This window comes from Drosophila navojoa, chromosome 2 (genome assembly GCF_054131105.1).
Source record: "Drosophila navojoa isolate 15081-1374.11 chromosome 2, UAZ_NAV_1.0, whole genome shotgun sequence".
NCBI classification, from domain to species: Eukaryota; Metazoa; Arthropoda; class Insecta; order Diptera; family Drosophilidae; genus Drosophila; species Drosophila navojoa.
Genome location: NC_142890.1, coordinates 5,764,567 through 5,777,278, shown reverse-complemented (window position 1 = coordinate 5,777,278; position 12,712 = coordinate 5,764,567). Strand labels below are relative to the sequence as shown.

The 12,712-nt window shown below is 39.5% G+C and overlaps 1 protein-coding gene across 7 annotated transcripts; it reads left to right on the top strand.

The window, feature by feature from the left end:
• The first annotated feature begins 1,870 nt into the window (after nt 1–1,870).
• On the top strand, nt 1,871–11,329 carry Fmr1 (synaptic functional regulator FMR1). Of its 7 annotated transcripts, none has more exons than XM_089256910.1 (12): nt 1,871–2,230; nt 3,109–3,303; nt 3,370–3,550; nt 4,883–4,932; nt 6,620–6,937; nt 7,007–7,172; nt 7,245–7,312; nt 7,802–8,111; nt 8,171–8,302; nt 8,370–8,907; nt 9,303–9,386; nt 9,448–11,329. In XM_089256910.1, the coding sequence occupies exons 3-12, from the start codon at nt 3,500–3,502 to the stop codon at nt 9,867–9,869; spliced, it is 2,139 nt and encodes a 712-aa protein (XP_089113036.1). In that variant the 5' UTR covers nt 1,871–2,230; nt 3,109–3,303; nt 3,370–3,499; the 3' UTR covers nt 9,870–11,329. The 7 variants fall into 7 exon arrangements, with proteins under 7 accessions (XP_089113036.1, XP_030239356.1, XP_089113030.1 ...); XM_089256904.1 differs by having other exon boundaries at nt 1,872–2,230; nt 3,109–3,299; XM_089256913.1 differs by having other exon boundaries at nt 1,872–2,230; nt 3,084–3,299.
• The last annotated feature ends 1,383 nt before the right edge of the window (nt 11,330–12,712 follow it).

Here is a 12,712-nt window from a genome sequence, read left to right as displayed (position 1 = left end):
CACTGAGAGACGGTAAGAATTGAATTGGATTATGGCATCGGCACATACAGGTTGGCCGTTTTTCGGGGCATTCTATGCTCGCTCTCCCTCACTCTCTCACTACATTTTGTACTAGCGAAAAGACCACAAAATGGAGCTGATTAAACAACTGCAACAACTATAGCCATTACAACAAGAAGAGCAAGAGTAGCGCAGCAGCAGTAGCAGCAGCAGCAATTGCTGCGCGAGCCGAAGGCAGCCGAGCGAATTGCAATGTTCCGAACGATAGCGGCGTCGCGTCGCTGCCCATGCCACTGCAGCGAAGCCGAAGACGCTGCGATTAATTGATAAGCAAGCGAGTAAAGCTAAATGAGCAATAAATAGGCGTAATAAACAGTAGTAGCAACAGCTGCTCAAGAGAGGTACACAGCGTGAGAGAGAACGAGATCGGAATGAGAAGAACTGCAAACAGCGTGAACTCTAGCAGCGCTGCGACCGCGACGCCGGAAGTGACGTTGCGGCAGCTGAAAAATTTCCATTCCCGCGCTCAAATTTTGGCAAACGGTTGCTCAACGCTGCAAATAAATTTAAATTAATATTATTAAGAGGCTGAGGGGTAGATTCTGCTCAAGCGATTTGCTAATTTAAATTTTGATATCAATTAATGCGGGGTCAAGCCACAGATGCTTCTGTTCTAGTTTTTGTTTTTGCAGGCCACTTTACTACATGCAAGCTAATTGAAGAGACGAATTTCTAAACGAAAGAGAGAGAGTATGTGGGAGCGTGCGTGTGTGTGTGTGTGTGTGTGTGTATCTGTGTCTATTCATGTATGCAGCCTTTTGTTGTGCTTCGCTATCCGGCGTCGCGTCGTTAAACTGCACTTAATACATAACAAAAGTCAATGTCAAAAGCAACATGCTGATGTTTGTTATCGACTGCGCTGTCGACAGTCTAATGAGTAGCGCCCATTTGTGTGTATGTATGTGTGGAAGAGAGAGTTGCTGAGAATTTATTTACCTATGCGGTTTGAGTATAAATCAAAATGCATTTCCGCTGCAAATTGCTGCTGACGCTCGCTTGCGATTTGTGCGGTTTTTCAGATATGCAAGCATTGATACCCTGTATATTATTAAAAAGTATTACAACACAATTACAATTACAATTTACAATATTTCAATCATGTTTTATTTAAGATTGTGATTTAGCTCATTAATAACCAACTGACTAAACATCATGTCTATAGCAAGTCTTAAAATGTAATAATATATAGTAAACAGGTTGTTTAGTTATCGAAAATGAAAAGGGTTTATCAGCTAATTAACATCAAAGTGCATTTAGCTGCGTGCAACTGCATTTCAGAAATGACAACAACAGCGACAACGAATTATAGCGGAAAAACAAACACATTGATGAAAAGGCAGCGTCACGCGACTTTTTCCCAGCTGAGCATAAACTGAAAACAGATATAAAAAAAAAAGTCATGCAACTGACCCCAAAAGCTAATACAATTACATTAAACGGCAAAGGTCTGCAACATGTTCCGCTTAAAAGGCGCCTATAAAAATGTGAGTCGATTGCCATTAGATGAATTTAGCAAATTGAAATCAAATGAAATTCAATTGAGTTGCGAGACACATCTGATTTGTGCTAATGGCATCGGTTCAATGATCAAACAACTCAATTAAATCATCCGCGACGAGCAGCAATGTGAGCAAATTGTTTCACTTTCTTCCCTTTGAATTGGAAAATTCGAAATATTTGGCTGCGCGCGCGCCTTAACACGCAACCCTGTATTGCTCGTAGCCCTGGTTGCGTATCGAAAGTGTAATAACAAAATCAAACAGTTGGCAACGCCCAGTTGGTTGTCACTTTGCAGCGTTGCCCCTCCGTGCGCTTCATGTCACATATGTTTTTCGAGTGTGATTTGAAGCAAGCATTGGGTTATTTCACAAAAAGTATTTATCTAAATAATATTGTTGAATTTATTGTGTCCGAAACATTTAAAGAGTCGAGCGAACACAACCAAATTAGTGAAAGATTATTGCGGACGCGAGGAGGTCGCATCAAGTTGGCAGCATTGTCGAATGCTGAGCAGCGAAGCAGTGTGCAAAAGCAAAGCGAAGAGAACGCAGCGCAGCCGAAAAAAATTTTTGGAAGCAGTAAAGCAGCGCACTGCACGCGATATATTTTTTATTTTCAAAAGATTAAAGCTAATATTAAACAATTTAGCGGATCAACGTGCCGGGCAGCCGTAAGTGTATTATCATTTGAAACATTCAACGTAATTATATAGTCGTGTAATTTGACTGCAGAATTTTTTTGCAAGAAGCGAAAAAATTTTTGCACAGCGGCAAAGGCGGCAGCGGTCGAGACTGCGGCGAATTTGTGCAGCTAAAGAGAGCTGAAAATAATGAAAAATTCTACAAAAAGCGCACTCAGTGTGAAATAGTTGAGAATGCGAATGTAGTTAAATAATTATATTCACCAGAATTTACAAAAGTTTTAGGAAATGATGACTAAAAGTTCGATACATTTGTATATGTGTATGAAAAATCGGCATGTGCTGGGGCATGTATGTGTGTGTGCATAAAATTCTTATTGGAAAAGCGTGCTCAGCATTTCGGCGGCTGCTGCTTCTGCTGACAGTTGGCCGTATATATATATATCTATCTATATGTATGTGTGAGTGTGTATTTGAGTGCTAGGGTGTGTGTGTGTGAGAGAGAGCTGAGAAGTGATGTGAAGACACAAAAGAAAGACGACGGCGCTGACTATAAAATAAAGAAGAAGACAACGGACCAGCTCTGCCCCGGCAAAAGCGCGTTGACGTTTCTCACTGCATTTGTTGTCGTTGTCGTCGGTGTCGTTGTTGTTCTTGATATTTAGCTACCGTTCTCGACCAGAAAGGAATTTCCTATGCTTAGCCCAAAATAACTTCAAAACTTTTGATTGCCATCGCGCGGCTGTTGCCTCTGCTCTCTGCTCTACACTCTCTGCCGTTTGCCATTCGCCATCGACCGCTGCGCCGTTAATTTGCCTGTGTCAATCTATAAGCTCATAATTTCGCCTTAAACTGTATTTATTATTGTTATTGATATTGCCAGCTCTGGCTCTTGTTTATTATTTCAGGAACTGCGAGAGTTGAGCGTACGTATGTGTGTGTGGGTGCAACAGCAAGCATAACCACCGCAAAAGTAGCAGCAGAAACAGCATCAACAACACCAACAAAAACAAAAAGAGAAACAAAGCAAAAGACTGATAAAGCAACTGCAGGGAATATAACAAAGATTTGAAGCAACAACGCTAAACTTTGTCGTTGTGTAGGTGTTTACTTTGCATTGCATATTTTCTTTGATTTAATTGCAGTTTCTGTCTCTTCTTATATTTTAGAGGCTAACGCACGAAATACGTCGGCTTGAGTGTGGCGATTGGCGGGGGCGAGTGCTGCAGTATCAATTTCAACTCCTACAACTAGAGCTGCCCACAAGAGCTGGAGACCGGCGAACACAGGGTTAACAAAATGGACGATCTTATGGTCGAAGTGCGACTCGATAATGGTGCCTATTACAAGGTAAGATAGAGAGAGAGAGCGGGAGTACTCCAAAGCTGAAGTCGCCGCTGCTGCTGTCGACGTCGGCGTCAGCGCAGCAACTGCAGCAACATGTGCCGAAGGCAGCGACGGCCTCAGTTTCTAATTTCGTAAATTTTAGCTTTATTTCTATAAATATCTGCATCATTTTGTTGAGTGGAGTCTCGCATCGAAATACGCACATACAATACACACACACACACATACACGCGCCACAAGCATAGAAATCAACACGCACTCTCATAGGGCGCACGCTGTCGCTATCTGTGTGTGGGGGTGTGCGTGTGTCGCCGCCTGCGCGAGCGTCGCTGCATATTCGCGTATATGATTAAGTTTGTGTGCGTGTGTGTGTGTGTGTGTACAAGCAGGCTCCGCAGAGTTGCTTTCAGCGCTGCTGACGTTCGCGGCGAATACTTTGTTGCTTTGTGATTTCCCTTTCTAAAGCTTATCAGATTTGCATACATAATACGTTTTGATGGCTTTGATAGCAAAGTGGAGTTTATTTGTACATGCAATAGTATTTCTTTTCATTAAGGGCCACACTCTCAGTTTACTGAAAACACTTGCAACTCATTGAATGGCATGAAGAAGCGTCAGTCAGCCAAAAAGATGTTTGAACTCATTAGCCATTACCCAGAAATTCGTTATTAATTTTGTGCAAGGAATAGCTAGGATGCTCGGGCGAATTTTGTCTGCTAATTGATGTATTTCCAGGAATTATATTTCTAGTTGATTGTGGAAAGAAATGCAGAACTCATTCCATTAATTTTGTTTTTTATAGACTATATATAGATGATTACAAGCATACTTGCTTATAAACATATTTCTAGTTGAATGTGTAAAGGGATACAAAAATAATAATAATTTGCCAAATTCAATTCCCATATTTTTGAAATGAAATTACGTAGGTGTTTCCAAGAAAAAAGATATTTTTTATAGACTGCATAGTACATATTATTGCTGCTGTCGATTAGCCTTTGTTGCATTGCATTTCTTATCAGTATCAATCGGAGTATTTACCCCGCGTGTGTGGCACGTTTCGTCAACGGTATTTATCTGATAATTCGCTCATAAAAATGTATAATTAAAAGCAAAATTATGTATCTATAGCTTTAGGAAATGTATCATAAAGCAACAAATGCGCAGACCCGACCAACTATATAAATGACACACATTTTTCTTTCGCTCTTGTCTTTTCTGGTGCTGCCTCTGTCGCTGTCTACGTTTCTGTCTCTGCCGCTGTCTCTGCCTACGTCAACGCAACAACTACAATGATAATATTAACAACAACAACAACTACTACAACTACAACAGGGCCAGGTGACAGCTGTCGGCGATGATGGCATCTTTGTGGATGTGGACGGGTAAGTCTAGCGACAAACTTTATGGCAAACCAAACCACCAAACAGCAGCAGCAACCACAGTAGCGTGTTTATATGTTGCAATTTACATATTCTATTAGTATTATTATTATTCATTTGATTCATATTCTTCTTTGGTTGTTTATGTGCCTATTTTACAAACGATTTGCAACAATGATGCGCACTGCACTTTACCTCTTGGCAAACGCTCGCCCAACGCACCGGCCTGTCCATCCGTCCGTCCATCTGTCTGGGCTGTGCGTTGGGAAACGCCACCGTTTGTCCGCTTCTCATTTGGCGCAATTTGTTAAATGATGCTGCTGCGGCTCCTTCAGACAAACGACAGACGGACTGACCGTGTGATCCGCATGCCGCCCAAGTGTCAGCTCCTCAAATGCATGCGTCTGTCCGTGCGTGTGCGTGTGTGTGTGTGTGTGTGTGTGTGTGTGTGTGTGTGTGTGTGTGTGTGTGTGTGTGTGTGTGTGTGTGTGTGTGCACGCGTCGCGCTGTCATGCCTCAGCGGCAAATGCCACTAAACAGCAGTCGCAGCAGCAGCAGCAGTTGACGTCGCTGCCGACGTCGACTTCGCAGTTGGCTATTTTTAATCGCGGAAAGAAACCATTTTTCTTGTCATTTCTTTTGCTTTGCTTTCATTTTGTTAATATCCTTGCAGACAGGGTATAAACATTTGATTACAAAATATGTAGCAGGTGGGGAATCTTAATGGAGCAATGCAATAATCATAAATATTGTATAAATAAATACATTCATCAGTTCCTCTTCAGTTCTTTTCTTTTCCAATTAGTTATTCAGCTTTGAGATATCGTTGATGATATGGAGAACTACAGTACTGTAGATTAGATCTTTCTCTCTAAGTGTATATCATATGTATATATAACTTTATATCTTTATTCTTGTACTGGTTCTTGTTATGATTATAAAATAAAGTTAGTATATAGAACATATACATCGGCAGATAGACTATTATTTTGGTATAAACTATATAGTTACCCCCATTCAGCGCTATTTTGTATATATGGTTAAAGAACCCCCGTTATTCAGCTAGAGATTTTACAAAATATAATAAAAGAGTATTTAATCTTCGACTTGTTCTAGCCCCCTACGGCTGTTATTGTGCTTGTTGCATTTTTGGAGCAATTTAAGTAGTTTCAATTTAGAAGATTTTTTAGTCAGTTTTTAATTGGATTTATGTATATATTTTCATATATATAAGTTTTTAATTTATTTTTTTATTTTTGTTATTTATTTTTGCTGAGCTTGCGCAGCTGAGTCTAAATTTAGTTGCCACCCTGTTGCTGCTGCTCTTCTGTGAGTCTATGTGTGTGTGTGTGTCAGTTTATGTCATTTCCGATCTATGTCTTGGCTATAAAGAACAAAATAATAATAGGGGGCACCCCCGCGATTATGTGTTGAGTGCGCTTGGCACACAGCCCAACGCTGCAATCAGCGTCGGCTGCACTGCCAGCGTCTGCGCCGACGGCGACGTCAACGTCGGCAAACACTTGTCTGCAGCCATGTTCGCAATCAAATATTTTGGCACACGGCATTTAAATGAACATTTTGCCTGGCTCATTATGCCCAACGAAGTAAATGATTTAGCTCTGTTGCTCAATTGTTTTTGTGTTGATTTCGTTCTGTTGTTTCTTCTCGTTTAATTGTGCTACAACAGCGTGCCCGAGGTGCTGAAATACGCATTCGTCAATGTTCGCCTGCCGCCCGATGAGGCTGCTGTGCCGCCGAGCTTCGAGGAGGGCATGGAGGTTGAGGTATTCACGCGCACAAACGAACGCGAAACGTGCGGCTGGTGGGTGGCTGTCATCAAAATGCTTAAAGCTGATATCTGTGCGGTCGCGTACATTGGCTTCGAGACGCCCTATACCGAAATCTGTGAATTGGGCAGATTGCGCGCCAAAAATCCAAATCCGCCAATTACGCCCAAATCGTTCTATCAGTTCACGCTGCCCGTGCCCGAGGAACTGCGCGAAGAGTGAGTAAACTGAATATAATATTAAATATCAACATACTCTATATATATTGATGATTATTTGCTTCGTAGAGCTCAAAAGGATGGCATACACAAGGAGTTTCAGCGCACCATCGATGCGGGCGTTTGCAACTACAATCGCGAAATAGATGCCCTGGTTGTCATCTCCAAATGGGAACACACTCAGAAGCGCGCCAGCATGCTCAAGGATATGCATTTTCGTAATCTCTCACAAAAGGTTTCAGAATATTGCTCAGAATACTCTTTATAAGTGGTGACTTAACTGTTTTCCGTTTGTCTTTAATCACAGGTTATGCTACTGAAAAGGACTGAAGAAGCTGCGCGTCAGCTCGAAACGACCAAGCTGATGAGTCGTGGGTAAGCTATAATAGATAATAATAATATAGGAATGAAGAAGTTTAAGCTATAGAAAGAGTTGCTAAGTTGTAGCGTCTAGCTTTCTTCTATATTCCTCTCAACAGTTAAGTAGAAAATGTATAAGGATAGGATAGGATATAAGGATAGGAATGTTAACTATAATTTTATTTGTTAAGAAGTTAAATTGCCCAGCTTACCATTATATTGTGCTTATAAGTTGTTACGAACAGATCATTCTCAGCTATAAATTTATTTGTAAAGTAGAAGCGCCTATCAGCTATCAAGGATATAGAAATGAACTGTAATAACTCATAACACTAGATATTTCTCTATTATCATCTAGTAGACATTTCCATTCCCTGCAATGTCCAAATCCACCTTTAATGATTGAGAACTCCATGAGAAATGTGAATTACAAGTCTCCCACTATTAAAATTACTTTCCAATACATTATAAATTATAATATTTTCGTTTTATTTCAAATTTTAGCAACTTTATCGAGGAATTTCGTGTACGCGAAGATCTCATGGGCCTGGCAATTGGCTCACATGGCTCCAATATACAAGCGGCACGCACGCTGGTCGGCGTTACGAATATTGAGCTGGAGGAAAAATCGTGCACATTCAAGATAAGCGGCGAGACAGAGGAGTCGGTGCAGCGGGCACGAGCCATGCTCGAATATGCCGAGGAGTTCTTTCAAGTGCCCAGAGAGCTGGTTGGCAAGGTGATTGGCAAGAATGGCCGCATCATACAGGAGATTGTGGATAAAAGCGGAGTGTTTCGAATCAAGGTGAGTGCTGTGAGTATTGTACACCTTGCCTGGCATGGCCTAATCTTCCGACAACAACAAAAACTCAGATCGCTGGCGATGACGAACAGGATCAGAATATACCACGCGAACCAGCGCACGTACCCTTTGTGTTCATTGGCACCATGGAGAGCATTGCGAATGCTAAAGTGCTGCTGGAGTATCATCTGTCACATCTGAAGGTGAGTGTCAGAACAACTTTAAATGCAATGTAATCTGTGCTAATGCTTATTTATATTGCTTGCTTAGGAAGTGGAGCAACTACGCCAGGAGAAGCTGGAGATCGATCAACAGCTGCGCGCCATACAGGAGTCCTCGATGGGCTCCACACAGAGCTTCGCTGTGTCGCGGCGCTCAGAGCGCGGCTACAGCAGCGACATTGAATCTGTGCGCTCGATACGTGGCGGCGGCGGCGGTGGTCAGCGTGGTCGCCTTCGCGGCCGTGGCGGCGGTGGCAATAACATGAATCAGCGCTATCACAACAATCGACGCGAGGACGATGACTACAACTCCCGCGGCGACCATCAGCGCGACCAGCGCTACAATGATCGCAACAGTGGCGGCCCACCAAACACTGGCAATAACGGTGGTGCTGGTGGCGGCGGTGGTGTGAGTGGCGGTGGCGGTGGAAGCGGCAGTGGAGGCATCCAAAACTATCGCGGCGGCAACGACCGTCGCGGCATCAATCGCCGGCCGCCACGCAACGAGCAGAATGGCAGGGACTATCAGTACCATAATCACACCGACGAAATGCGGGAGACGCGCGAAGTGAGCAGCGTGGAGCGTGGTGAGTTGATCAAGCAACGAATGGATTAAAACAAAGAGACATAGGGAGAGGGAGAGCAATCGGCTTGAGGATCGTTAAGCGGGGGGTCAAGACGTTCACGGTATTCAAGCAACCATTGTTGTATATAACTAGGGACTGTATGTCTGTATGAGTGTATCTGTGTGAGAGTGTATGGTATACGCACGTATATATTTATATATAAATTTATATACATTTTCATATCAACGTTCTTTTGGCCAACAAATGAATCTAATTTGTGCAATTCAATGTAACCCATTTGTAATATGACTTTTGACGTTATAAATTTGATTTGTGATTGGGCTTAATATTGCAATCTCTTGTGTTATTTCAATTGCGTCACCTGTACACATATATGTTTCTCTCTTCCGGCACAGCGGACAGCAACTCATCGTACGAGGGCAGCTCCAGGAGACGCAGAAGGCAAAAGAACAACAATGCGCCCGGCAACAGTGAGTATGGTGAGGATGATTCCACTTGAATGCTAGTCAAGCTGAACAACAATTTCGACTCCACTTGCAGCAAATGGCGCGGTGGGAAATAATAGCAACAACAACAAATCACAGCAGCCGCCGTCATCCTCGTCGTCGACGTCAGCACAGCAACAGCACCAGGCGCCAGCACAATCGAACAAAGCGCCCCTGAATGCACAGGAGAACAGCAAACAGAGCAGTGGCAATGCGAACGCCTCGTCTGGCAAGTCGAAGGATGCGGCGCGGAATAGCGAGAAGCAGCAGGCGGCCACACAACAACAGCAGCAGCAACAGTTGCTGCCACAGCAACAACAGCAACCACCGCAGCATGCACAACAGCAGCAGCCACAGGGGCCCCAGCACCAGCAGTCGAAGCCCAGGCGCAACAACAAGAATCGCAATAACCATGCGGATCAGGCGGTTAACTCGGATGTCATCAAGAAGGAAGGCTTGGTCAATGGTACGTCCTAATTAGCAGCAGCACCAGCAACAACAACAACAACCATACGGCAACAGCAACAACAACACCCAAATAAAATGCAAATTTTTCGTTTAACAACATGTTGTATATGCGCATTAGGCAGGAGACAAACACACACACAGCATGCAGGCAGATAATGAAATTAAAATGTTCATGTCGTTTACACAACAAAACGTACACCCACACACACACAACATAACGAAACAACCAACAAACAGAACAACGTGTAGAGTAGGCATAAATAACAAAATGTTTGAGAAACTATTTCGAGTAACTAAAAAATAAACAACAAACATATATAATTATACATGAATAATGTACTACATACAAACACACACACACACATCTATACTAATACGTCACACACACACATACATACTTACAGACAGCTCGAATTATACACAAAAAGAAGAGAATAATGCAAAAAACAACAACCATGCCTAGGCTTATAATTTTAATTGAAATTAAATAAAAACAATCAAAAACAAAAAGGAAACTAATTAATTATGTGTATAAACCAAAACTAAAATGCAATTATTAGCAAAACAAAAAAAGAAAAGAGAACAAATTGGATTATGTTAACTTAAACTTAAAACCAGGCAATTAACATAGTTTTTCGAAAAGAAAACAGAAAATTAATTGCTAAAAAAAAAAAAAAAAAAAAAAAAAAAAAAAAAAAAAAACATGAAAAAACTTGCCGAAAATGTGCTTTTAAAGCACGATTCTTCAGCAACTTGGAAAGTTTCTAGTTACATAAAGAAAATTATAGTAAAAGAAATCAATGTAATTGCTATATTGTTTTTTTTTTTTCTTTATTATTTACGCATATATACCAACATAATATATATGTATATACTTTTTAGTTTCATTTGTAAATTAGCATTAAACAAAAATATTTAGCTTGACAAGTTTTGTGTATAATTCGTGCGTGAATCAAAACTAAATTGCAACAGTTATTATTTTTCTTATATAGCTTCATTCATTTTACTATTATTTTAAAAAAATACATTTTGTATTATTATTGTTTAGTCACGTAAATGCTTGCGTAGAGAATTTCAACAAATTGTATAAATATTTGCAAAGCATTTGAAAACGTAAAAAATTTCGAATTTTTTTTATTCATTTTAGAATTTGTTGCATTTTGTTTTATGTCGAGCCTGAACATTAACGATATGGAAAACCTCTCTTATTTGTATAACGTTGTATTTATTACTACTATTATTTAACACACACGCTCTCACACACACACACACTCACACACAAAACCCACACACACGATCTACGCAAAGAACATGAATGGGGTAAATAAATAAATATAATTCATTACCATTTTTTGTTGATATCAAATCATATAAATTATATTCAACTTTGCCAATAACTATCACGCGTATAACTAATTTATTATTACCCTATTAAATACTCTTAAATTATTTAAAGCAGCGATAAACATTTAACAACATTAACAACAACAATCAACTGGGAGATACAACAACAGAAACAACCAACATAAGTAAAAGCTAGTTAAAACAGAAACGAAGTTAAGGTAAATTCATTAAAATCAGTTTAAAGATATTTAAATACAACAAAAGTAAATAAAAACAACCACACATATAAGAACAAACAAACCCGATAATATAAAATACAAAACAGATTTGTTCTCATTTATTTGAAGAACAATGTCAATAATATATAAGAAAGAAAACCACAAAAATCTTTTAACATACACATAAAAAAAAGAAAAAAAAAACGATAAATAATAGAAATGTTGTGTAATTCAAATAAAAATATAAGAAAAAAAAAAAAACAAACAAAAAAATGAAAGAGAAAGAATGTGCGATCTAAAAATGATTATTTATATGAAGAAGAACTTATATAGAAATATAGCAAGTAAATTTTATTAATTTAAAATTTATAAATATAAAAAAAAAAAAACAAACAAAACATAAAAAACAACAAATGCGATTTATTTGGACCGATGTTTGCTTTTATTTATAAATGCCTTTAGCGCCCAGCAGCTGTGCAATAAAAATAACATTCACCTTAATATTGAGCAGCAGTGAGGAATTCCAACTATTCAAAAAATTATTTAAAGAAACGTAGATTTACGTAGCATTTAGATTTAAAATTTCCCGAATAACAAATAGTAAAAACTTTTGATTCGGTTTATTGCTATCGATGTAGATACTTATAGAGCTTGTGAGGGGGATTCCAGCTGGGGAATTTGTCTTAAATTACCATGAAATAATGGGGTTTTGTTTGTATAAACATATAGACAATGAGGGGTATTCTAATAGTAGAAGAATTTGTGCAAACGTAGCGCTTGGTTTTCATTAACTTTTAATTCTAAATAGAAATTGATTTCAGTTGAAATCTAGTCATATTTACATTTAAAAGAGAACGAATTTTACAATCTTTAGGAAATTAATATTAAGAGAAATCTTTAAAGAATTCGCTTATATATGTATATGTGAATTTCAAATTAGATAACTTTCTAAATTCAATTTCCTGCTTATGTCTTGTGAACTGTGAAATGAAGAACTTGTATTTACAATGGAGACGATGGACTACCGCGTGGAAAATACCATTCAGATCTTAAAACACACCAGTTATGATCACTTCAACTCTAAACGTTATTATAAATTACCTTTTTGAAGATTATTGGTATTACTACAGCCAAAATGACAAGCCAGCCCTTTTATTAGATATTTTTCCTTTATTATATAAATCCTTCTTCTGCGTACTCACCTGAGACCACATATCTTGCATCTACTTATCCTAGATAAGTAATCTGCAAATTTAGCAGTTTGCTTTGTTAGTTTGCACACTGCTTTTA